Consider the following 25339-nt stretch of genomic DNA (forward strand, 5'->3'; position numbering starts at 1 on the left):
ATTTGTAGTACGTTGTTACTTCTACGATACAAAATAATAGAAATTTTTATTCCTTTATATCTGGGACAGCGAACTGGATCGGATAGAGCTCCCAGCTACGATGCATCGTAATTTCTTGTTTCGCAGATGTTATAGTGCGTTCAGCATTCAATGTAGCATTAGTAAACAATGTTCTTGACTATTTTTCGTCTGAAACGGTTCTTCTAACTACGAAGTTGTACGTTGATTTTCTGCAAGTCGTTCGTTTTAGCTGATCTGAAGATAAATATTGCTCTCGCTCATTTTATCTAGTCAAGGGTATGATATTCGTACGAGCTTTTATGCTAGGATATTTGACGTTTAAGCTTAACTGGAAAACCAAAAAATATTTTCCTCCATTACTCAATCTGTCTAGGATACAATAGCACTTAGTGAAAAAAATTTCTTAAAACTTTTCGCCGTGCCCCCGATGTACTTTGTTTTAATCACAAATTTAAAATAAATAAATTTGCCTTACGGAAGCATTTTTGCAGTGCAAATAATTGTACGATTATTGACAAAAGTCACGAGTCGATGTTAAAGTACTTTGGATGTTAAAAAGCAAAATAGAATAACGAAGTACGTATATGTGGTTTGCTGATTGGTGGGGAAAGATACACAAGATATAAGAATATCCTAGATATTTGTTACGTTTTGACCTTCATGCTTGCATGTGCCTTAATTACATCATTCCAGTTCAACCTCTCTCAATTTATCTGTGCTACTTATCTGTATATAGTGCCTCGGTTGAACGAAAAACTGTTTCATTCTATCGGGTATTTGCTGCTTCAATGAAATAAGTATTATTGCTGATGCTAAAAACATAAAATTAAAGTTCAGAAATCTGCTTTAAATTGCTTGTGATGCATATGTATTTTTTAAATAACAAACTTTTAATTTAATACTGGATCTTCTAAAACACAATTGTAGAAAACGAAAGAGAATAACTGGATCGGCCTATGCACAAAATTATTACAACAATATTTGGTTCATCTTTATTCCAAATGTGTAGTATTTAGCGGCGGCACGTGAAATCAAACATTCACTCAGGAGGTACAATAAAGCTGTTGAAGCTTTTAGATGCGAGGACTGTGTTGATGAAGCGCGTCCCGTCTACCGAGATGCTGATGCCCTGGAAGTCTTCCGCCCTGAAAGTAGATCAGCAATGAAGTTCTTGGAAAGAAAATCAAGATTGAATATAAAGGTGCGAGAATATTGTTTGTGTATTGTGCAATGCAAAAATAAACTAGCCCACCTTCTGAAACTTTTAAATGACACAGAACACCATTAAATGACAATATCAAACCTTTCAAATTTATTGGTCTATGATTGCAAGAAAGTCACGAAAATAGCGAATCAATCAACTGACAAGTTGATGACGACGACTGCGACTGAACCGTCGGGCTTGGTCACGGCAGCGGCCTTGATCGTGTCCAATGTGGGGATGGCGTCGACGCGCACGTCTCCGCGCTTGAAGAACTTGCTCACGTGTGCGATGGCGTAGAACATAGGCTGCTTGTAGAACTCGTCGGCAGTCTGGTTACAACACAATGCTGCATCTCATCATTGCAAGTCGAAAACTGTTCCTAACAATTTTAATTCCATCAGATCATTAAACGGACCAGCAACATGTGCACAACCAAGTCATGGGACTGAGCTGTACACATCTCGTGACTGAGTCACGAATCAACCGGGACTTAGCTGAGTCCACAAGTCATCGATGACTCAGCCGAGCTGAGTCATCCTAAACTTAGCTGAGTGACACTTTGTATGAAGCACCCGCAGGCAAAGCCGGTAATGCATCAGCATGATAGAAGGATCGAGGTACCCATGCAGAACTAACCTCAGGTAACTGATAACTCAGGGATCTCAATGTCTTAGTTTGGTTAATGCTCTACTCATAAATTGAACATAGTCCTGTTTTCGAACATTCCTGTGCTAGCGTTTCAGCAAATTACTCATTAATTGAACTCGCACCGCATTAACGATGATTGGTGCATCCAAAGTTCCATCGACCCAGCTAAAGCCTCCGTAGGTTGTTAAGGCCATGTTCCAGTCCACCCATCCTACAGAGTAGTAGTTGATGTCCTGATTCCATTAGGGACAAAAGTTTTATTTAGACATATTTATTTGTATAATTTAGACTAGAAGAAATCTAATTCATAATAAATTTTTGAGGAAAGCATTCTGAAAAATACATTAAGTGCTTTATTTGATAATTCTCGAGTAGTGTTTAAACTGAATTGGTTCGACATGAGATCTGCTGCCATGTATACCTCTAGAATATTGAGAAGATAGCGCTCACCGCGCGTCCAGTCCCCGAGTTGTACAGCGTCTGCGTGTGACACCCTCAAACCTGTTAAACGAAAAAAAGGCAGTGTAAAGTAAAGTTTAAAGACAGTGTCTGTAAAGTATAATATATTAAATTCTACATAACTTCATAAATGCGTACCATTGCAAGCCTCTGTGTACAGAATGAACTTAGAAGTGTCCAATTCCCTAGTCTGTAAGAGGTTCTCTGGAGGCTCGGTGTCGTCTGCATACCAGTGCACAGCCACGCCATCCACGTATTTGCTGCATTCGGGGTCTGTAAAACACTTGAACAACATCGGAATTAAAATCAGTTTTTATCAAAGAATTAATTGTCACAGTTTTATTTGTTTGTTATGACATCTCAAAGAGCGGAAGCGAGTTTCGTGTTACTCAATGGAAACTTGTTGAATTATCTATTTAAATATTACAATTTTTTTGTCATTAAAGGGCTAAAAAATCAATGTGATTGCCGGACGTGCTTTGAAGTTATATGGTCTTTAAGAATCCTCATGTATAGCAAAGAATCGATTACCGAGTTTTCTGATGTCTTGATAGTTTACAGCCTACAGCATTTTCATTGTCTCAGCATTAGCGAACAATTTTCGTTTTACAATAATCCAGGCTCAACCAACTCACAGGTTCAACATAGTACGGCAAAGTGTAGCGGTTGAAGTCATCGGCCATCAACTTGAGCCTGTCGAATCCAGCAGCCACAAGGCTTGGTCCCAAGTAGTCTCTGATCCATTCTCTCATCTCTTCTGGGTGCCAGCGGCACGTGGGACCGCCCCAATCCTAAATATTAAAATAAGTTAAAAACATTTTACAATGACCAACCTAGAAGACGTGCGCCTATGGATCTCTCTTCGTGTCCAAAAACATTTTTTATTATAAATGAATCATCTTATATACATTGGATACAAACTCATATTATTCATTAGGCCTACTAAATTAACACGTAATAAGATTCATGACTTCATGATAGTAGGTAATATTGACGCAATAACTTTTTTTCTTCTCACCACTTCTTGGTCCAGCGGCTCATTCTGAGGAGTGAGGCCCCACAAGGGAACGCCCTCGGACTCGTAGGCAGCGGCCCACCTGCCACCAAGTTAAGATTAAACTCGAGGAAAGGTCGCTGCGAGTATTAAGTCAATGATTTCAACAATATGTTAGTTTCTTTACTTGACGATGTAGTTTGCGTAGATCTGCCAGTATTCGCGTAAGACGTAGCCAGTCCCGTTGATATTTTTGTTACTTTTCATCCACGCTGGTGGTGACCAAGGGGAGCCGAAGATGAGTACGTCATCGTTAGACAGTTGCATCGCTTGCTTTATGTTGGGAATCTGATATGAATAAATCATAGAGGTAAAAACATTGAATGATTCTATAACAATCTCATAAAAATTCTGATTGTAATTCAGTTTTAGCGTGGAAATGAAATGAATATAGATTTCTGACTTCACTTAAATCGTAATTTTCAGAATGAAATTAATTTTTCACCTTGTAGTTGTAATCTTCAGGCTGCAGAGACCATTGGATGAGTTCTACATCATCCTCAAAGTCGTCAAGGGAATACGGACGGGGAGAAAAATCTGAACACCCGATGGGCACGCGGGCGACGGAGTACTCGTTACCCTCTGGCGACCAATAAGCCCTGCAATTGATTCAATTCATCTGCATCGTTTGAATGGAAAACTTTGACATATGTCACTTGTCTGCTCATTTCACTTCGAGTGATTTAAAAACAACGCTTGTTGTGACCTGAAAAAGTGCAAACTGAAAAAGCACCCTATTTCTTCACTGCCCAAGCTATTATAATATCACGAATCTTAACTAAAAACTGATTCTTAATAAAAACTTTAATGTTAATTTTTTAGTTTCAATTCCAATTTGAACACACATAACAGATTTGAGATTTTAACCTCAATAGCCACTCCTTGGTGGCGGGAGAGAGGGAGTTGAAGTTCTGTCCAGCGGCGTCAGTGAAGGCACCGCCGAAGCCCAGGATGGTCTGGTACGTTTGCGTCGTGTCCACGTTGACAGATGCCGGTGCAGATCCTGCCCGCGTTTTAACCAGAGTGATTCCACTGTGTTTGAATTTTAAGTTTTATCGAACTTGTAATGAATTTTAAATAAGCAGAGCATTAGAGTTTTCAAATCTAACCTGCAGCATCGATGATTCCAGTAAATTTTTCCATCCTGTACTGTGCTCGGCCGGAGACATATTGGTCGAAGGTGCCGGCCTCTGGGGCGGCCAAGATGCCGGGCTCGTCGCAGAACGTAGCATTACAGAGGCACACGAAGCTGTCGCGGTCGTACCTTCTCTCCCAACATTGGCCTGAACCGTAAGATCCGAGTATTTGCATTGTATAACAATCATTTTAGCGAAATATTTCAGCATGTATAAAGTTGAAATTAATATCTGGAACGCGTGAGGAAAAAAGAGCAGATTCAATGAAGACACACTGATTTCTTGCAGAAAGTTGAAAATTTTGCTTCATGCTCTGTCACACATGTCGTTGGTGCAATCCAGGCTAATTTGCAATTTACTTCCTTAAAGCATTGCATTCAGCTATCACAGCGTAATCTTGGCGATAATAATTATTTGTGTTCGTATATTTGTCAAAATCTATATAATAGCATATCTCCATCTATTTGTCTAAAAGGTGTTTGAGCTAGTTTATCGGATGAGTTTTACCGTTGCCTGAGCCAGTGAAGCCGAAGAGAACGATGCTCACGATTATTAACATCTGCCCTGGTGATGCCGCCATGGTGTCAATTTGCCGTCTGCTCGACCTTCAACTCCGGCCTCTTAGGTGAGCATGTTGCCTCGCTCTTGTATTCGATAATTTCATCACACGTGTTCATTTCCCACGCGACGAAACACATTTATTAAGTATCAGTGATTATCTTTCCGTTTTCGGACTTCACTCGTCATTCAGATGACAGCGATGCGTGATAAATATCCAGTAGTATTTGGTATTTATTGCCTTGCCCCAGTACTGCTGATAAAATACTTTTAGCTAATTTTTCGTTTTGCCTCGAGAAGAGCTACATTCAGAGCTGTAATCTTTTTTAGAGGTGAAAGGGAATGATTTTGCCGTTCGCTTCCATGGCAGTATAATATTTCCATGAAACCTCGTAATATGAGTCTACGAGGTTTTACGGGTTGACGAAATTCACTTAAAATGACTTAAGGTAGAGATGAGACTGATGCCAATTAATCTAACAGATTACCTAAACTTACTTTTGAGTATCGATCGACTCACTCACCTACTTCACCTTCACCATCATCATCGTCCCTCCCATCATATCATTATTCTAATAAAAAGTGATATATAGAGCAGGTACATATAATTTTTAGTTTTTAATAGTGCTCGAATAAGCAAATAATGAACCAAAAATCGCGTATATCTTCCCTCGAATAAACCATGCAATGCATATCACATGGTAACACGATAACGTATCACATGATCACTCTACAGCACAACGAACCTTTTTCTAACTATGGGCCAATGATATATCAAAGACCAATCTTATCCCTGCAAACGGTATCTTAAACCCACAACTGCAGTATCAACCTAACCTACCATATACCTCTTGTGTAACTCACCACCTTCATCATCATCATTGTCGTCTTCATCTTAATCATCATATTACACTAGGTATTCCAGAGAGGAGAAACAAAACAATAACAACTAAAAAAATAAAGCAAATACATTAAAAGAGTACTAACCATCTTTATTATTTTAAAATAGACTTGTTCAATTCAATGCACAGTATATTTTGAAATTATTGAACAACAATAAATATTCACCCCTCATTCCCCCGTGAGAACCATCCAAATCAATTTCAAATTCATTTCTGAAACTTAAAAGAGCATAGAAACTATTTATTCTCTTCCGTTTATTTTTCTTCTTTCGGGCCAAACTGTGCAACCTTTCTTTCTTTTTTTCCTCACTGTCCTAGAGGCACCGCACACATGCACTCACTGGGCGGAATTGATGCTGTGTGAGGCTGAGCATTGGTCTCTGGTAAATTTAAGAGTTAAATTCGAAGCTTACGAGCGGAGGGATGGTCATTATGCAGTAGTCTAGTACCTGCCATGCAGTATCATGCCTGAAGTCATACAATTGTAGGCTCGGGAAATCTACACGTTCAGCCAGACAATTTTTTTTGTTTGCATATTCAATTGATTTTAAAAGTGGAGGTCGCGGATATACCCGTCACCGCATAATAAATCACCAATGAGCATCTCCTGCACGATTCTATCTGTGATGGAAATTTTCAGTTTATTTTCCGATGATTATTGCTCCAAATATGATTTCGCTATATTTTTTATAGTTTTGTTTCTTCGTTTGTAGTTTTTAGAATATTTGAAAAAACACCTCATTGTTGGAGGAAACACCTCATCACCTGTACTTGTAGACTTCCCAACGGAAAGTACCGGACCTGACTGCGGCATCACAACCCTTCAGCTCAAAAATCACCTCCAAAATATGATACATTTCTTGATAAACACATGTAACCATTCTATATCGGCTTGATATTACCCAGACTCGATAAAACGCGACATTATGCTTTTCGCCAAACTCAACACCTCACAACATCATGTCCTACTGACAGATGGTTGGTCATGTATTGAACAATTTATTTCTGATATAGAAACGTAATGCAAATTATTCCTGAGATATAACGAAATGCATGCAAGAGGGCATGAGGGAATTGGGTTGAAAATGAAGGAGATTGTCTGGATAAGAAATTTGGCAGGGCCTTGATTTATAATTTCCGTCGAAATATGTGTAAAAGTTTTATACATAATCGCTAGAATATGGAACGTAAGAAATTGTCATACGTTCCTCACCACGCACTGCATTTGCAGTGCGAGAGCTTGATTCCGTGCATCAAGACTGTGTGCCTCTTACATATTCTTCGTTCATAGGCTCGTACAAAGTAGCAGGTAGCTCTTGGTAGCATTTATGCAGCGAAAACATTCTGATGCTCTTCTCTTTCTTTCACTGCATAGGGAAGTGAGGTGGCAAGTTTTGAGGTCGTCAAAAATACATTGGAGGCTGACTAGGCTCCTATTTTATTGGGGTCAAAGCGAGAGCTCTAAGCTCTCGCTTTGTTCGGCAAATCAGAACGAAACGCCGCCACAGAAGCACTAATTTATTCACTCGTCCAGCCTGCATGAAACATATTGGTATCCACTAACTATGTGTGACATAAAACCGAGGCGCTACCCTTGTCCTGATATTAACTTTCCGTTTAGTAAAATGTGTGCATCATGTATGTATGTGTGCATCATCATCAAGCAAAACGTCTAATCATTCTTTCGGTAAAATTACAGTTCTGTTCAAGAACTCCACGTAAGGAAGGATTCTTGCTCGAAATTAGGTCTCAATTTAAGTATTTGGTTGCATTCAGACGTAAAATTGAGCTTCGCGGTTATTTTTATATATCAGAGGCTAATGTAATCAAACATAATAATTAAATGATTAAAGAAAATAATAAAATATTTTTATTGAGTGTTTGTGTAGCTATGTTGAAGCTTATCAACCGGTTTTCATGCTGGGGGTACGAGAAAACTGTTGAAGCTTTTAGCCTCGAGGTCCACGTTAATGAAGCGAGTCCCGTCAACAGAGATGCTCAGGCCGGTGGGTTCTTCCGCCCTGATGGACAAAATAGAAGAAAATTTTTATGGATGAAAATTCAACCAGAAGAACTAAGAAGTGACCAAAATATCGAAGCCTGTCATGAAAATTAACAATTATAAAAAAATATGCGACTTTGAAGCTGTGAACGAAGAACAATCGGTATAAACTAGATGAAGAAAATGACATTGCGGAACCTTGGGGAAAGTAGGCTATTTTTAATAATGGTACCATTTGAGCGGTGACAAAATCCATGGTAGAAATGGTTTCGTCTTCATGATATATATATACGAATTAAATAAATTTTCTACCTGGGCTTGAATTTTTCCCGTATCTCTAACTATCAAAATTGATAAATTTTATGAGTAAATGTGAACAAGTTATATGTTCTAGCCTTCTGCAACAGTAGATGATAGGAACTACATGAACAACATACATGAAGGAAACATTTGCCTATTTGCCTAGGTCCTAGTCTGAGACCATCTAATATAACCACTGGAATTTTAAATGTCAGGAGGCAGCAGAAATTATTGTGCCCTATGTTGCATAAACATTAATGCTGAACATACATGTTGAGCACAACCACTGCCACAGTGCCATCGTCTTTCAGCACGGCAGCGGCCTTGATCGTGTCCAATGTGGGGATGGCGTCGACGCGCACGTCTCCGCGCTTGAAGAACTTGCTCACGTGCGCCAGCGCGTAGAACATCGGCTGCTTGTAGAACTCGTCAGCGGTCTGTTCAGGCAAAAAACCGGCCAGTCATCCATTCATAATACCGCCAATATACTTTAATCCTGTGCCTAGGAATACCTGCTGTATCCGTGGTTATTAGAGGCATAGCGCGTTTTATTTCAATGAATATTCTAGTGGATGGGGCAAATGATCATAAGAATGCCTTGAATTCTTTTCGAATAACTGTGAACAAAAATTACTTTGAATTATTAAATTTACCTATCGAATATAAACTTGTGTTAGTGCTGCATGCAGTAAGCAACAGATCAGCCTTTGGCATTGAATTCATCCACTGAAATATTTATGCAGGTCGCGATGAAGGGAGCTGTTTAAAAATTTAATGAAACTCACAGCGTTGACGATGACAGCTGCGTCGAGATGATCTCCGATCCACTGCGGGGTTCCGTATACATCCAGGGCCAAGTTCCAGTCCACCCAGCCCACCGAATAATAGTTTAAGGCCTGCATTTTTTCAAATATATTGCTGAGTCACTCCATCAACATATCACTATTATTTTTCTAATAGATTTGAAGTTTTTGGCATCAATGGATGAAATTGTGAAAAAATAAATTATATCACTATTTTCAACATCTTCATGCTATCAAAACTGCCTTGCACATTGGAATAAATACATCATTGATTCTTTTACAGTAAGTAAAAGAATCAGTTTAGCAATAAATATTTCTACATCCCACTTAAAATCGTTTAAATGTTTGTGCACACTAAACAAAAATTATCGTAATTAATCACTGCACTAATGAGGGTCACTTGGGTAGTTTGACCAGCTTCCGTAGTGTCTCACCTCGATGATGTTGCGGAGGTAGTGTTCGCCGCGTTCCCAGTTTCCGAGAGGAGCGTATAATCCGTCAGGGCCCCTGACTGCAGCTGCTCAATTCAAATTAAATGTCATTTATTGCATGTCCGAAGCCTTCATAATGCGTATGATTTTCTTTTAGCAACTACTCCTTCGCCTTCTTATCAAAAAGCAAAGAGCTTACTACTAAACGGTCTATTCTCGTTAAATGACAGAGCAAAAATCAAGATCGATTCAAGGGACAAGAATGGCTAGACGAATACCCTTATATTTATCTTTGAGCTTTCTACATAAAATTTACGGTTTGAAGCTTCGGTGTAGAGAAGAAATTTGGACGGGTCCAAGTCCCTGGTCTCCAAGAGCAGCTCCGGAGGATAAAAGTCGTCCGAGTACCAGTGAACGGCGACACCATCCACAAACTTGCTGCAGTCGGGGTCAGCAAAGCACTGCGTCGAGAAGTAGAGTAAAACGCTCTAACTGTGGACTGTTTCCGGAAAAAAATGATGGAATGATCGATTCTTCCACTATTATCTTCGGCATTAATACTTAGTTTTAAATGTAAAATTTATAATATAAATGGAATTTAAAGATAAAAGCAAAACGCGGAAAATTTCATTGGTGAATGAAAAGTTCATTGGTGAATGACGGCCTATGCATTTATCGTCAGAAAATAATAATGATTCTTGAAGACAAAAAGTTATGCCAATACAACTGTGGACATTGAAATGAAATTACTGGCTCGACGTAATAAGGCAGAGTCTCCCTGTTGAAGTCATCATTCATCATCTTGAGTCCGCCAAAACCGGCAGCGACGAGACTTGGTCCCAGGTAGTCCCTGATCCAATCTCGCATCTCGTCGGGGTACCACCGGCATGCGTTTATCACCCATTCCTGTTGTTAGCGCGGGTCGAAAGTGTCAATTTAAACGTAAATTTACGTAAGATTGGGATTAAAACAATGTATGCCTATGCTAAAGCGCAGCATTTTTCAAGCGCCAATTACCTTTTGATCGACTCACACTATACAATTTTTAAAGAACGACACAGGTTTATTTTTCTACGAAAAAAGCTGAGGTGTCAATGAATTACCTACATGCTACTGGCAAATTATTAATGTATGTATTTTATTTTCCAAACTGTCACACGCCTTTTTATCCTTCAAAAATTTTCTAGCCTAGTCTGCCTGTTTCCCAAATAAAAAGTATTGGTGGAGCATCGATGATCATTGGTGGTTATAGGTGGATATTACAGGTGGACCACCGATGGCGCATCGATGCTGCATCGATGGCGTGTCCGGCCTATGTTCAACCTATAACCTGGCGATGACCACCCAACCCGAGAAACTTTTCTTCCACCAATAACTACCCATTGGTCGCGCATCGATGAGCCACCGATGATAACCTTCAAAACGAAATCGATGAAAAATTTCCCTTTATTTTCAGATCCAATGCATTTATATTTAATGATACTCCTTCCAATCACCATTACGAGGGCTACGTATGCAAATCCACCATGGCAGTACGAGCAACAACCTCAGGCATGTAGCAGGAAGAAATAATTGGAGTACCATGCAAATACCTCATGAGAATTCGACTTGAAGTAAAGTCCCTGCCTGCAGGATTCCATCTCCGATCTCCCTCCCTCGAAGCCAAGCCTATACTATTGAGCCATCGGAGAGAACTTGGCACTCGAGTCATTACGATATACTTAATTAAAACTTCCTTTTCCATAACGAATGATAATTCAGCTCAGAGTAAAGGTTACGGTAAAATGCTTAATAAGTATCGAAGTTTCATAATGTGAGCATTGCACCAATAGTTTCACCAAGAATATTCTTGCGCGAGACAATTAAGGAACTGATATAACTCGATGATTTTGAAATGTTAGGCGTGAAATACCTTCATCACTTCGTGTCACCATTTTCTATTTTTCTCTGGGTCAATCTTTATTTTTTTGCATAGGAAGATACAGAGACCACTTTATTGGAAACTTAGACTTTAATTCACAACAATCATATGACGGTACAGCAAATTTTCCCTAAATAATTAAATTTCACTATCGAAGTCAGCGATATAAAACCGAATATTTACTCGTATCCCTTAGCGTAAAGAGGATACTTTTTTGACAAAGAAATTACCCGTAAGGCACACATTTCAAGCATTACATGTTAAAGATGGGACGCCTGTCGGAGACCACCACTGCCGTGCTTCGAATGGACTATCATGATCCCTTCCCTGAAGAACGTAGCCTACAACACATCTTGACTGTAACATTATCAGCCGCACGCCACCAGACAGATCACATCAATTAAATTAGATCAATAAGCCCACAAGAAAATAAGCCTGGCGTCGTATGGCCCAGCGTCGTCTGCCAACGCGCGAAAAAATTTTACACCACCCGGCGCAGCCGGAGCCGTCCGCTTTTGTCCCGTGTGTCGAATCAGCCCGCGGCCGAACGGCCACGCGTCGTACTACGATAAATTTTGTAAAAGAACTATGCTAGCTGGAACCTAACCCCAGATGCTGTGAGCTAAAATTTACGTAATTTAGCGATGCTGCGGAAGTCACTCGCCGGCGGACGATAGAGTTTAGAACAGAACTATGCTTTCTGAAATCTAACCCCGGATGTTGAGCTAAAAGTGACGGTCTGGCGGTGCACGGCAGGATGCATGCAGTTCCACTGGCGACCTGGGCTGGTTGGTCGCAGTCCGTTGTCAGCAAGTTACAGTTCGAGCTAAAGTCAGGGTATGAAGTGATGATTCGATGCAACGTTCAGTGGTGCATAACCATTACTCTCTGGGCTATTCGCTTCAGAATGTGGTGGCGTAAAGCTCCTAATATTTAAAGCAAGATGATTTCACGGGCTGGTTACCGACGGATGGCTTAATCCGCGGCTGATTGGTGGTCATCCGGAAATATGCTAGGCGTTCCTTTCAAGGTTGATTGGTGCACAAATTTAGTGGTGCACGGCTGCGTACCCGTTAAAGATAAGTAGGAAAGAAACTCAACGCGCGCCAACCCAAACTGCGCCAACCCAACCCCAACAGGTATCAACGTGACGTGTACTTGCTCGCTCGCTGCGCGCTAGAGATGCCGAGCCACTGTCGACGATGTCACATTGCTGGCTCAAATTGGATCAATGCGGCAGCTTAAGAATATTATAAATATTTGGAAACACACTTAATTGATCCATACACTTTCTACTTAATGATACATTAAATAGTCTCAATTGATCATAATATTTCCCGCACAGTAAGTTGGAGCATACGCAAAATTCGAAATAAATTTACGCAATATATCGCGGAACTTGAAAAATAGGATTCGCCATCATCTTTGGAGAAGTTTTACTTTATGCAGAAAATTTTTCATTCATCGGATAATTTTTATCAGGAGCGGTCTGATACATGCCCAGGCCGGGCTTCACTTTGGTATGAAAAATTTGTGAACGCCTCGCTTTTCTCTGTTTTACACGTACTTACTGAATTCGTGCTAAATTTTCGTTAAATTTCCTTGCATGGAAATCTTAACAGCCAAGCGCATAGAAATAAGTCAAGGTTTCGTCATGATCTCGAATGTACTGCAACCCAGTAAGCAGCAACACCTTCCTACGTTGAATAAATTACGGGGACAAATTCCTTCGTGCCCTGTTGACTTGAGCCAAACTGTTATCGGCGGCTGACTAGAGATTTGCCAGCAATGCGCCATAGATGGTTTCGACCATATAAATCATCGATGATTCATCGATGACTGCCACCTATATACTCGCCACTCTCTCTATTTATTAGTGTTTTGTTGTAGATTTTTGGCAGGTCTGGCCACCCATGTCACGCCCCCTATAATATACTATCGCCACCTATAATATACTATCGCCACCTATAATCATCGATGCGCTACCCTTAATTTTATTTGTGTGGAAGTATAGAATTTCAAATTTAGAAGTATCATGGAAATTTTAATAGTGAAAACGGTACTGTTAAATGGATATTGTGATTTTGCGAAAAAACTTGTGGGTGAAGATTTCCTCTTACCTCTTGCTGGTCGAGAGGCTCATTCTGAGGAGTGAGCCCCCATAATGGTATGCCTTCCCTCTGGTAGGCTTGAGCCCATCTAAGAAAGGAAAAATATTTGTAAAAAGTGGAATACCACTTGATAAACGTTGCAATAATTTCAGATAAATTCCTATCTGAAATATTGGTTTTCCCGATATAGGAATACTCAATATGATAGAAATTTGCTTCAACGGTGCGAGTTTCCTCACTTGACGATGTAATTGGCGTAGGGCTGCCAGTTCTCCCTCAAGAGATAGCCGGTTCCGTTGAGCATGTTATTGCTCTTCATCCACGCTGGTGGCGACCAGGGGGAACCGAAGACCAAAACTTCCTCGTTACTCATGCGGATAGCTTCTTTTACGTTAGGAATCTGTGAAAAACATATTTATTACGATTTCTTTGCGATTGTATGTTTGCCTACTTTGGCCGGAATTTCGCCTCGGCCACTCTGCCTTTTACACCAAATTTTAAAAACGTAATATAAGTTGATCAAAAACACTCTTTGTCATTTATTGTTTATATTGTATGTTTTGTAAGAAGAGATTCAAATTTAGGTATTGTTCTACTACCAATCCCTTCTCGAAGTAAACATCTGAATTTTCGAGATTCCTAGATGAATCATGGCAATTCGCTCCCTAGAAGACATATTATTCTTCAGCCGTGGAGATAACTATGAAATTCTTGCCTTGTAGTTGTAGTCTTCGGGCTGAAGGGACCAGTGAACAAGTTCGACGTCTCCTTCAACGTCGTCTAACGTGTACGGGCGAGATGAGCAATCACTTCCGCCGATGGTAATTCGAATGATATTGTATTCGTTCCCTTCTGACGACCAGTAGGCTCTGCATGTTAAATTACTCGAAAATAGATTTCTCTTATGTTCCAGCTAAAATAATTTACTACTGAGTAAAACATTAACAATGAATTTCTTCGTTTCGGGAAAATGCTTTAGCAGCTGGCAGGATGTTGAGTTAACCCGAGTAATAAACAAAATATCACAACATGACGGGTTTCTAGATGACATTTAACGCTGAGTTAGAAACCTTGCAAGTTCATATGGTGTATGACAGTAATTTCGGGTTCAGAGTAAACCATTGTCAATATAAATATAGAAAATAAATTATAATTAACTGTATATTATGTGGTAGTTTCTTCTATGAATCATGTTCCTGACCTATTAAGCCATTCTTTGGTCTCCGGCGAGAGAGAGTTGAAGTTCTCCCCAGCTGCGTCTGTGTAGGCACCTCCGAAGCCAAGGATGGTCTGGTAAGTTTGTGTCGTGTCTACGGCCACCGATGCCGGGGCAGACCCTGTTGAGGTTTTGATGCATTCAATATTTTCTTTCTTGCCATGACCAAAGACACTTACGCACACGATCAAAACAGTCAATTCAACTGAAAATTTAAATTCCCTAATCGTTGTGTGTGCGCGGTGCTACTAAGAAATAGCGGGAAGAAATGAGTGGCACAGTGTTGGCTAGATTGTGGTAGGAGAAACAGTAAAGACGAAAAGATGTGGTTTTGCGGTTGTATTGGGATTGAAGTGGGTGGGAACCCGTCAGGCTATATTTGTTTATACAGGGAGTGAGGAGTTCAATGTTTATAGTGATTTAATATATACCCTATGTGCATTTAAAATATTATTTGAAAATAATGTTAATTATGTGCATTTAGTGTTGTGGTGTTTGGCAGCACATTCGGAGCAAGACGGAGTGGAAGGAGTGAATTAGTGTGGCTGATCTTCTATTTTGTAGCATACGTGTGTGCACTGTTCCTGTTCGTATTGTGAAGTTGTGATTTTAGAGTAGTACGAGGAAAAAGGCATTTGCGTTGGGCCATTGCGGTGCCTCAGGTTATGATTTTTATGACGTGTGCGTAGGGCTTGAATTTGATCGTAATGTATATGCCCAATGCAGTTAATTTCGCTGCCTGGATATCATGTTTTGATTCGTCGGCAGTGGCGCTTCCCAAGTCCCTGCCTAGTTGGCGTACAAGAATGATCTATTTTGCTCGAAGGTCGTGGCTTATAATGGGTGTCAGATTAATTTTTCGAAATGTTTCAGTCACTTGCATTAGCGTCAATTTTTCCAACAACAGCAATGTCATTGTCATCTATTACGGCGCGAAAGCCATGAGCAGCATCATTCAGTCAAATTAGTGGGACATTGTTTGTTGTTTGAAAGTTGTGTGTGAAGGAAAGTTGTGTGTGTGTTGTTTGAAAGTTGTGTGTAAAATTTTGGATCGACCAATCGGTGACCTGAAGTAAATTATTGAGTTGGATTCTACAGGTCTGAACTTTGAGCGGTCATGTGAAGCGGTTTGGTGATTGGGTGCCGATAAAGAAACATAGCTGGGATGATAAATAGTTCGCGAAGGGGGTTGGTGCCCCTATTCCTCTGGGACTGGCCTGGTGGGTTCGGAACGTGAGGAAAAGGCATGAGGACGGAGTGAGAGGAGGGAGCTAAACACAGGTCTATGTTTATCATGCAGTCGTATATACAATAGAACGTTAGAGATCGAGACATGGAAAAAAATTAATCTCGATTTCCCTGTGACATATACACAAACGCCTGAGAGGCTGCTAATTCGAAAGACTTTGGAAAGGTACAGGGCACTGGACTCCAGAATCATAATTGTTCCCGTAAGAGGTCGTGATAGTGTTATGCATGTTGAAACTAAAATTTTACCCGCGGCATCTTCGATGGGTCCAGTAAAAGCTTCTATCCTGAACTCTGCTCTGTCAGAGACGTAGTGGGCGAAGGTGCCGGCCTCTGGGGCGGCCAAGATGCCGGGCTCGTCGCAGCAGGTGGCGTTGCAGAAACACACGAAGCTGTCTTGATCATAAGTTCGCTCCCAGCAGTGGCCTGAAAAAATATCCCATCTATAGATAGTGTAATTAAAACAGTGCAAATGTGAGCACTAGTTTCCACTGCTGAGATGAATGGTTCCAATTTCAATATATTAATTCTACTACATTCCATGGAATCCATCGCACTTCGGTAACTGTTATCTGATTATGTAAATCACCATGTTTTTCAGTATTTTCATTCAATCCGTAGATGCGTTTCACATTGTTCAATCATTTTTTTAATTTCAATATCTCACCGTTAACTTCAGGACTGCATGCAAAGACAAATAGAGCAGCGAACAGCAGCCGCTGCCTGAATTTTGACATCATGGCCTTGATTGGTCACAAGCTCTCTTTACTTCGCAGAATACAGCGTGAGAGACCCCCTGACGAGGAGATGATTTGCTTTATATAGGAATCGTTACAGCACAGCTGCTATTTTTCTCTTGCCCCTACCCGATTTAATGTTAAGAAAAATTCCGTCGCTCGATCATTGGCCATAAAGTTTCAATCAGAAATATGTTTGTGGTTAAATACAGTAAAAATTGAATTCACAAATACGACTAACTACGCTCTGCAGCTGCTACAAATTACCAGCATTCGAAAATGGATGGTGATCAAAATCGTTGGTTAGTAAATTTACGCCACCTCACCAGATTCGGTTAAATTGTCAAAAGAGGAGTAGGAAAAGCGATAATTTTGGTGCGTGCCCATTAAAAAGACTTGGTATTCCATTCTCATATTCTCCTAGCTCCTTCAACTTTTGACATTTTACAAAATATTTTTTCAGGTGAGTCGTAAAGTTTACCCGCAGTTTTTCAAGATAAGTATTTTTTCACCCTACAGAATTCGATTCTATGTTCAATTTTGGGATCTTCAGAACTATTTCCTATTTGAATTGCTTGATAGTGAGAAGCAAATTTCAGGCACAAGCGCTATGTCAGAGCAAATATTTTTAATGATTATAGTTTCAAGTCAATGTTTTAAACAGAGTCATTTTTTCATTGAATTTTTCGTTTTCGACATGAAAATTGATATTTTCAACTTCTTCATCGTCCTATTTCTATTTTGTGTTCATTTTATGTAGCTTGTATAAAGTTTTCCATTAGTTTTTCCATCAACTTTTTGTTGTTGTTACTTATAACTATGATGTCACGATTATGATGATGCACAAGGATTGACAATTTTAAGATAGTGAAATACATTTATTCATTCATCTTTAAATGTGTTTTTATCAGCCGAAAACAAAGTTTAAAATGTTCGCCCTTAGTAATATTTATAATTCGAGCCAATTGTAACAACAACGGCTATAGCAATGATTAACACTTCGATAACCGCGACGGCAACAAGAATGGCAGCAAATAGGATGGCAGCAGAAGCAGCTGCTGATACCATGATAAAAGTAACATGAGCAATGATAATAACAGCAGCATTCAGAAGGATTAAATGGTTTACACTGAACTTCGTTATTAAGCGCAGCACAATTTTTCACAATAAAAACACAAACAAAAAACGGTGACAAGTGTTATATATGACACTTGCACCTGCATGGGACCGACGTTTTTTGAAAAGAAATCCCCTTTGAATTCTTATATTACATTAAATAATCATTAAATAACCAGGGACATGATCGCAAGCAATTTCATGAATGAAAAAATTTGTACATGTTGCATTGTGGCCCTTAATTCTGATTATCGTAACGCAAATGAGTTATTCATAAATCATTCCATGATAGAAGTGGATATCCTTGAAAATTTTGGGTGCAGGTAATTCATGAAACATGGCTACAAATTATCTTAAAATGATTCGTGCTCCACAAACTTTGTCGTGGCTCTGATTTGTGAATCGAAACGTAAGGATGCGAGGCCTTCTAATCTGATGTCAGTTTCCGAGTGGTGAGTGAGAAATGAAGTTGTTGTTATCAATAATACCAGTTACTACCCACAAAATTTTTTTGAACATCCGTGCTAGACAGGTGGATACAAACGTTCAAACAGTGTGGGAGTTCTAAGTCGAAGATTTCGACGATATTCTATGGTCGAGTTTATGTCATTATATACCTCTGAAATTGACTAGAGACTGAACGCTGAAGTTTGATGATGATACTGCACTTTGATTCTGAAGTTTGGACTCTTGAGCCTCCGTTGATTATTCTCTTCATTCTGCCCACTGTAAAAGTTTCTCAAGAAGACATGAGTGATAATCGTGTATTTTTGCGGCATAATGCAATGCATGTTGTACTTGTACCCAACAGCTGGCATTACCCAGGCTTTTATCTTGACACTAAATTGTATACTAACAGAGCTCTTGTAGGAGCAAGAGATTTTTCGGTTTAACAAGGTAAGTGGTATAATGACTATCTGATTGGTTCCAAGGCTATACGGCCTTAAATTACCTTAATACCAAAATATTAACATCAGGTTGTCGATTAGAGATAACCTTCATAATCGATACAACTTTAGGCACATTAGATTGTTAAAAAGTCCTTGAAAGTTGATTAAAAATTTTTTGATGCCATTCCCACTTTGTATAATTACGCACTTCGGCCTCATCTGTCCATACAAGAGATTGAAATTACTATGTCGGCTCCTATATAGGCTTCGGGAATGAATAGCTATCATTCTCGTAGCATTATCATTTATACGACGCTTTATCTACTTGAAAACATACAATATGACAGAAAAGACACAAGTTGAGAAAGCTCTTCAGAAATAGTCACGGGTCTTTGATAAGGTACACATAATTTAGCTCAGACGATGCAGCTCACATGATCTGTTCTGTCTCACACAATTCCACTCACATGACTTGCCTATTATTATTCAGCACACGCAATTACGGTCACATGACTCGACTAATATGATTTGGTTTAATTCATGTCGCTCACAAGACTCGGCAGGACTCGGAAACAACATTAATTAAGGCTCGCAAGATTAGGCAGTATTCGGTACCAAACTCACTAATATTTCAACAGAATGCGGCATACATGATTCGGCTCATATGACTCAACAGGATTCGTCACGAATAATTCTGCTCACATGGATGGGGAATTTATTGCACAAATTACGCTCATATGGCTCGGTCAAATTCAGCACGCGTACTTACGCTCATGTGAACCAGCGAAATTCGACACGCTTACTTACATATACGCTCACCTAAGTTAAGGATACCAGTTCACGCAATTATGCTCACATTACACGCAGAATTATATATGACGTGCATACATTGAGTGAGAGAGAGTATCTGCTCGATCAACATGGCTTCAATTTCATGAAAGATGGAAGCCGGAAGCCGTCACCGCTGACGCACGGAAGAAACTTCTTAGGTACATTTTCGATATCGTTTGCGGACATTTTTTTCAGCAACTCGTTTCCTTGCTCTGACTCACAAAAATATAATTTTTGCGATAGGTAGAATAAAAAAATTGATATTATATCGACGTTTCTAGCACCTGTTTTCTTTGAAGATTTTAATTCTTTTACAAGTGGCCCGAAGAATATATTTAAGCTCTAAACAAGAAGGTTTGTGCCTTAAGGACATATCCAGTGCAATTGTTATTCACTTTATATGTAAGCACTTTACCTGACTTATAAATCTGCTCACACATATTCCTCTGCTCAAGATGGACTCACATCGTCGTGATCAGAACTTTCGGTTAATGCTCAGTGTACATATATGTAAAATTTACCTAACATTTCATGAATGTTGAAAAACCAACTACGTATAAGTCGATATATAGCACTGCCCTAGTTTCGTAGCACTAACTCCATCTCAGAGCACGACATTATCATCATCACCATCATAAGGATTATTGAAATTGCTGCATGTATGAGAAAATATTCCACTCATAACGATTGAGTATTCGTTTCGGTTGTCGTTACTCAGAGATTAGTCGAAGCTAAAATTTGTCATGTCTACTCATACGTTGATGATGCACAGCGACTAAAGACTGGCTGTGAGACTATAATGTAAAGATCCAGCTAAATGGGGCATTTCTAGTTTACGTTAGGATAATATCCACATTTGGTGTCATAATATGAATTTATTCATTAGCCGGTCACAAGCCACTATTACTCTGATCGCCAGTGCCATGCGTTAGTATCTAAATGTGCCCTCATAATTGCAAATATTCATTTGCTATACCTGCAATCATTGTATTCTGTACAACCTTTGAAACATTTATGGGGCCATGCTAATTTTTTATTGTATCCATTCCAGTTCCGGTTGGGGAGACAATTCGATACTCCCGAATTAACTGCAAGATGATCAAGACTACCACAGCATTTTGCAACCGACAGAAGACCTATTTAACTGCCAAGTCTTGCCAGTCATCAATGCTTCAACCGTCAGACGTCTGCGCTTCCACCGTTAGTCGTCTGTACTTCAACCGTCAGCCGTTCATGCTTCAGCTGCCAGTCGTCTGTGGTTCTACCGCCAGTCGTCTGTACTTCAACCGTCAGCCGTTTATGCTTCAGCTGCAAGTCGTCTGTGATTCTACCGCCAGTCCTCTGATTCTACCGCCGGCTACCTGCACTCCTTCAAAGGACCTTGCTTAGTTCCTTCAGTGATTTCATCTCATTTTATTTGCTTAGTTAAGTATTCGTTCCTTTATCTGTGTCCATTAATTTATATACAAGTAAAATTATGGTTTAATCCATCCATCGATTCCGCTGATGGCGTTTAGCCTCACCGATAACCAGACAGATTAAAGACAGAGAGTACGAGCTATTTTGTAAGAAGAGACGAATTTCTTTGGTATACTGCTTCGTCAAGTGAAGATTCGTGACGGCAGCTTAGTTCGGACATTAAATAAATTACATTTCACTTTCTAACAAAGTTGATGACGTGGTCAATTTTGGTAAAGGAGATGCAGTGAAACATATTCCAATAAACTATTGAAGATTTAATTACATATTCATTTGAAAATCTCGAATTTATTTTAATTTTATGCAGGAGGCACAACGAAACTGTTGAAACTTTTTGCCAAAATGTCTACGTTGATGAAACGCGTCCCGTCCACCGAGATGCTCAGGCCGGTGCCTTCTTCGGCCCTGGAAATTAAGCAGAAACAGAATATCTTAATAAATCGTTTGTATACATTCACGATAGTCAGTTTTAAAAACCTGGTACAAGTGTAATGATTAGGATGATGATGATGAAATTATGCTTCCACGATTCACTGGCACTGCTTCTGTTCTGTTCTTCAAGAATTACTTGTGAAATTTCTTGACCTAAAATGCACACTTTATCTGGCGATATAAGTTTTATTCCGATGAATCATATCCGTCTGGCTCGATGCAAATAACTAAAATATTATATTTCAAATTTACGATCACAATTTTGTTTCACATTTTTAAATACTCACGACGATTAATTCCTACTTACAAGTTAATGACGACGACTGCGACGGAACCGTCGGGCTTGGTCACGGCAGCGGCCTTGATCGTGTCCAATGTGGGGATGGCGTCGACGCGCACGTCTCCGCGCTTGAAGAACTTGCTCACGTGCGCCAGCGCGTAGAATTTGGGCTGCTTGTAGAACTCGTCGGCAGTCTGCGTGAGCAGATAAAGAATTTTAATTAATTGCATGATAAGAAATAATTTATTTACCTTGAAGATTTGGCAATACAATTTATTGATATCCTATGTAATAAAAAATATTCTTGATAGAAAAAATTACAACTTGGATTTTAAGCGGAGTTGGAATCGCTTAAAAAAACCAACCAATGTTCATAAAATTGCTTTCGAGTGGCACATGTCACTTGTAAAAAGGTATTCTCAGCTCATTTACGAATGGAGTGTCAGTGAAAGATTGTGTCTTGCCTATTGATGCTTTATTGCTTCAAAGGATCTTAGAAAAATGAAAAACTTAGAAAATTAATTCATTGATTGTAAGGACACGAACTGCATTGACGATTATTGGGGAGTCCAGATTGGCTCCAATCCAGTGTGGTCCGCCGTTGGTGTCCATCGCCATGTTCCAGTCCACCCAGCCCACCGAGTAGTAGTTGAGGTTCTGTTGCAATGTTCATGTGGCTGTACTGACTTCGAAGACCCAAAGGGAAAGCACTAACTATAGAATGAACTTTGCTTCAATCAACTATGGGATATATTAATTTAATCCAAGTGGAACGCTCACAGTGAACAGGAACTACAGTTTGCTTGACCCAATTTTTCCAATGGAGATGCAGTGAAAGTTAAAATTAACACCTCACGATGATAGTTCTATAAAATTTGATTCAAATACCCAGTAACAGAACGTAATATCAGTGAGAATCGTGGCCTTTCGTGGGTATACATACATAACTACATGATTGGACATAACCCCACATTGGACACGTGAATGTTAATCAATATTTAAATAATAATAAGCATACGCAGGCTCGTAAGGTTTCCACAGCTTTTTTGAGGAGTGTCTCGGCCAATGCTGCATATCACTTGTCTGCCTTACAACTTAGAGAAAGTATTCCGCAATTCTGCAGCGATCGCCATCAAGTGCGGCGCCGCTCACCTCCAGGATGTCCAGCAAGTAATCCTCGCCGCGGGCCCAGTCCCCTAGGGGGATGAATTCTCCGTCGGGTCCCCACATCGTCGCTGCTCAAGACTTTCTGGTCAGTGCGGCATTAGAGAGTACGTAATAATATTCTGATTTAAAAATCTAATGCTAATCAAAATATAATGACTCATGTTTTCGTTTCCTAATATCGATCTTTCGTTTCCTATTAGCAGTACTTGATCTTTGTTTGTCAATGCATTGAAAAAATACGTAAAAATAATGTTTGATACTATTTGACGTTTCCTTTCTCTGCTTGAGTGAGAATTTTTCTAGTAAATATCATGAAATTCAGATTTAGCATGAATGATAACAAGAAATTGATGACAAATTCTATACTGACCGTGACAAGCTTCGCTGTAGAGGATGAACTTGGTCGGGTCCAAGTCCCGGGTCTCGAGGAGAAGGTCTGGAGACTCAGTTCTGTCGCCGTACCAGTGAACAGCCACGCCATCTACGTACTTGCTGCACTCAGGGTGAGTGAAGCACTGCAGGTTACAGTTTAGGAGTAAATTCTTCCATGATACGTAAAGTTGAACGGTAATGATGAGACAAAATTTCCAAGACTTGACGAATTTAATGAAGTAATTGCAGGACTTTCTTAAGTTTTTTTTTATATTTTCCTGACACTGGAATGTTAATGGCGGAGACAATGACGTTTAGGAAAATGTAAATTTTTAAAATAAGATTTAATTTTGGCCCATTCCGTTATCATACCTTTTTTAATTATTTAGAAAAACGAAAACAAATAAAACTCACAGGCTCGACGTAGTATGGCAAAGTGTAGCGGTTGAAGTCGCAAGCCATCATCTTGAGCCTGCCGTATCCTGTGGCCTCGAGACTTGGTCCCAAGTAGTCTCTGGTCCAATCCCTCATCTCGTCCGGGTGCCAGCGGCACGAGTTGATATTCCAATCCTTGAAAATGAAAGTGAAAACTCTAAATGTGATCAGGCTTGAAGTTTCAATGTTTAAATAGTATGAATGTAAGGTCATATAAGACGAATGATAGTTGGTGTCTAATATTTCATCACCTCCTCCTGGTCCAGTGGTTCATTTTGGGGAGTGAGACCCCACAAAGGAACACCTTCCGATTCGTAAGCTTGGGCCCACCTGCATTTCATAATGTTTATACATAAGTGAATATTCTCAATTAAAAAAAAAAGTTGGTCAACGATGGCAGTTCTTTACGCACTTTTCTTGAATTTGAATTAAAACTTTCATTCAAATACCTACTAACAGAACGTAACGTCAGTGAGAATCGTGGTTTACTTATATATCGAGTAACAGTTTTGAAAAGTACGACAGTGCCTGAACACACAGATCTTCAAGGAAAACAAAACAAACAAAAAGTTCTAATTCAGTTGTTACGAGGCTGCAGAATTATACTTTTTTTAATTGTTGACCATAAGCAAGAATTTGAAAACAAAGGCTATTAACCAAATAAAAATGGGAAAAATGTATCTCATACTTGTATGTATGTCATACTCAATCGATCAGTTAAAATAACTGTTCAATTGTCTTGCACAATATGAGAAAAATTTAGCCGTTATATGTAACAAATTTGGATGTAAAGAGTCTAACTTGACGATGTAGTTGGCGTAGGGCTGCCAGTACTCAGGTAGGAGGTAGCCGGTTCCGTTGAACATTTTGTTGCTCTTCATCCAAGTGGGAGGAGACCATGGGGAGCCGAATATCAGTACCTCCTGCTCGCTCAGCTGCCGGGCTCGCTTCATGTTTGGGATCTGGAAAGTTTTTACATAAATTTCAATTGTAAGTCGAGAATTCGCATTCATGGTTCGTATAGTTGGAATTCTTCACTGGGAAACTGTGATGAAAATATTGAATTTAACTCGTTTGAAACTTTCCTTATGCCTTTAGTTCGCCAAAATTTTTTTTAAAGTCGAAAGAAACCACTAAACTGGAACGCATAAAAGTTATAGATAAAATTTAAAAGTATATGTTCCTTGTTGTCACCTTGTAGTTGTAGTCTTCAGGCTGCAGGGACCAGTGAACGAGTTCGACGTCGCCTTCGACATCGTCCAACGTGTAACCTCGGGGCGACATGTCACTTCCGCCAATCGGCACGCGGCCAACACCATATTCGATCCCTTCTGGCGCCCAGTAAGCTCTGCATTTCAAATAAGAAGGCAGGCTTTGAGATATGAACAGCGTTTAATTTTGACTACTGACAACAGCTCAATTGTGACACAACTTGACCTTTTGTGCAAACAAACACTTCTTGGTATCCACCTCAAGAGCCATTCCTTGGTCTCGCTGGACAGAGAATTTATATTCTGCCCTGCGGCGTCGGTGAAGGAACCACCGAAGCCAAGGATTGTCTGGTATGTCATTGAAGTGTCCACAAG

At 39.7% G+C, this 25339-nt stretch overlaps 2 protein-coding genes across 2 annotated transcripts; both read right to left on the reverse strand.

Annotated features, from left to right (window-relative positions):
- Window positions 1-660: 660 nt before the first annotated feature.
- On the reverse strand, window positions 661-25339 carry LOC108665139 (putative glucosylceramidase 3; the record flags this gene model as incomplete). The annotated part of the gene is given in 10 exon segments (XM_018151865.2): window positions 661-1166; window positions 21807-21973; window positions 22326-22436; window positions 22932-23014; window positions 23317-23461; window positions 23733-23888; window positions 24005-24083; window positions 24555-24715; window positions 24948-25101; window positions 25224-25339. Coding segments are annotated over 10 exon segments (1263 nt in total). The 3' UTR covers window positions 661-1060.
- On the reverse strand, window positions 7488-16797 carry LOC108665142 (lysosomal acid glucosylceramidase). The gene is made up of 12 exons (XM_018151868.2): window positions 16682-16797; window positions 16264-16440; window positions 14752-14887; window positions 14266-14419; window positions 13790-13950; window positions 13560-13638; window positions 10269-10424; window positions 9835-9979; window positions 9522-9604; window positions 9070-9180; window positions 8555-8721; window positions 7488-8003 (listed from the first exon to the last, which is right to left on the reverse strand). Exons 1-12 carry the CDS (start codon window positions 16752-16754, stop codon window positions 7898-7900), a joined length of 1548 nt encoding a protein of 515 aa, XP_018007357.1. The 5' UTR covers window positions 16755-16797; the 3' UTR covers window positions 7488-7897.

Source organism: Hyalella azteca, unplaced genomic scaffold, assembly GCF_000764305.2.
Source record: "Hyalella azteca isolate HAZT.00-mixed unplaced genomic scaffold, Hazt_2.0.2 contig3103, whole genome shotgun sequence".
Classification (NCBI taxonomy): Eukaryota; Metazoa; Arthropoda; class Malacostraca; order Amphipoda; family Hyalellidae; genus Hyalella; species Hyalella azteca.

Excerpts from the sequence above, each read along its gene's own strand:
- LOC108665142 (XM_018151868.2), bottom strand. The coding sequence starts at position 16,754 with ATGATGTCAAAATTCAGGCAGCGGCTGCTGTTCGCTGCTCTATTTGTC. Across the intron at positions 14,888-16,263 it reads ACCCATCGAAGATGCCGCGG|GGTCTGCCCCGGCATCGGTG; the intron begins GTAAAATTTTAG and ends AAACCTCAACAG. Across the intron at positions 9,980-10,268 it reads TGCCTTATTACGTCGAGCCA|TGCTTTGCTGACCCCGACTG; the intron begins GTAATTTCATTT and ends TTCTCGACGCAG.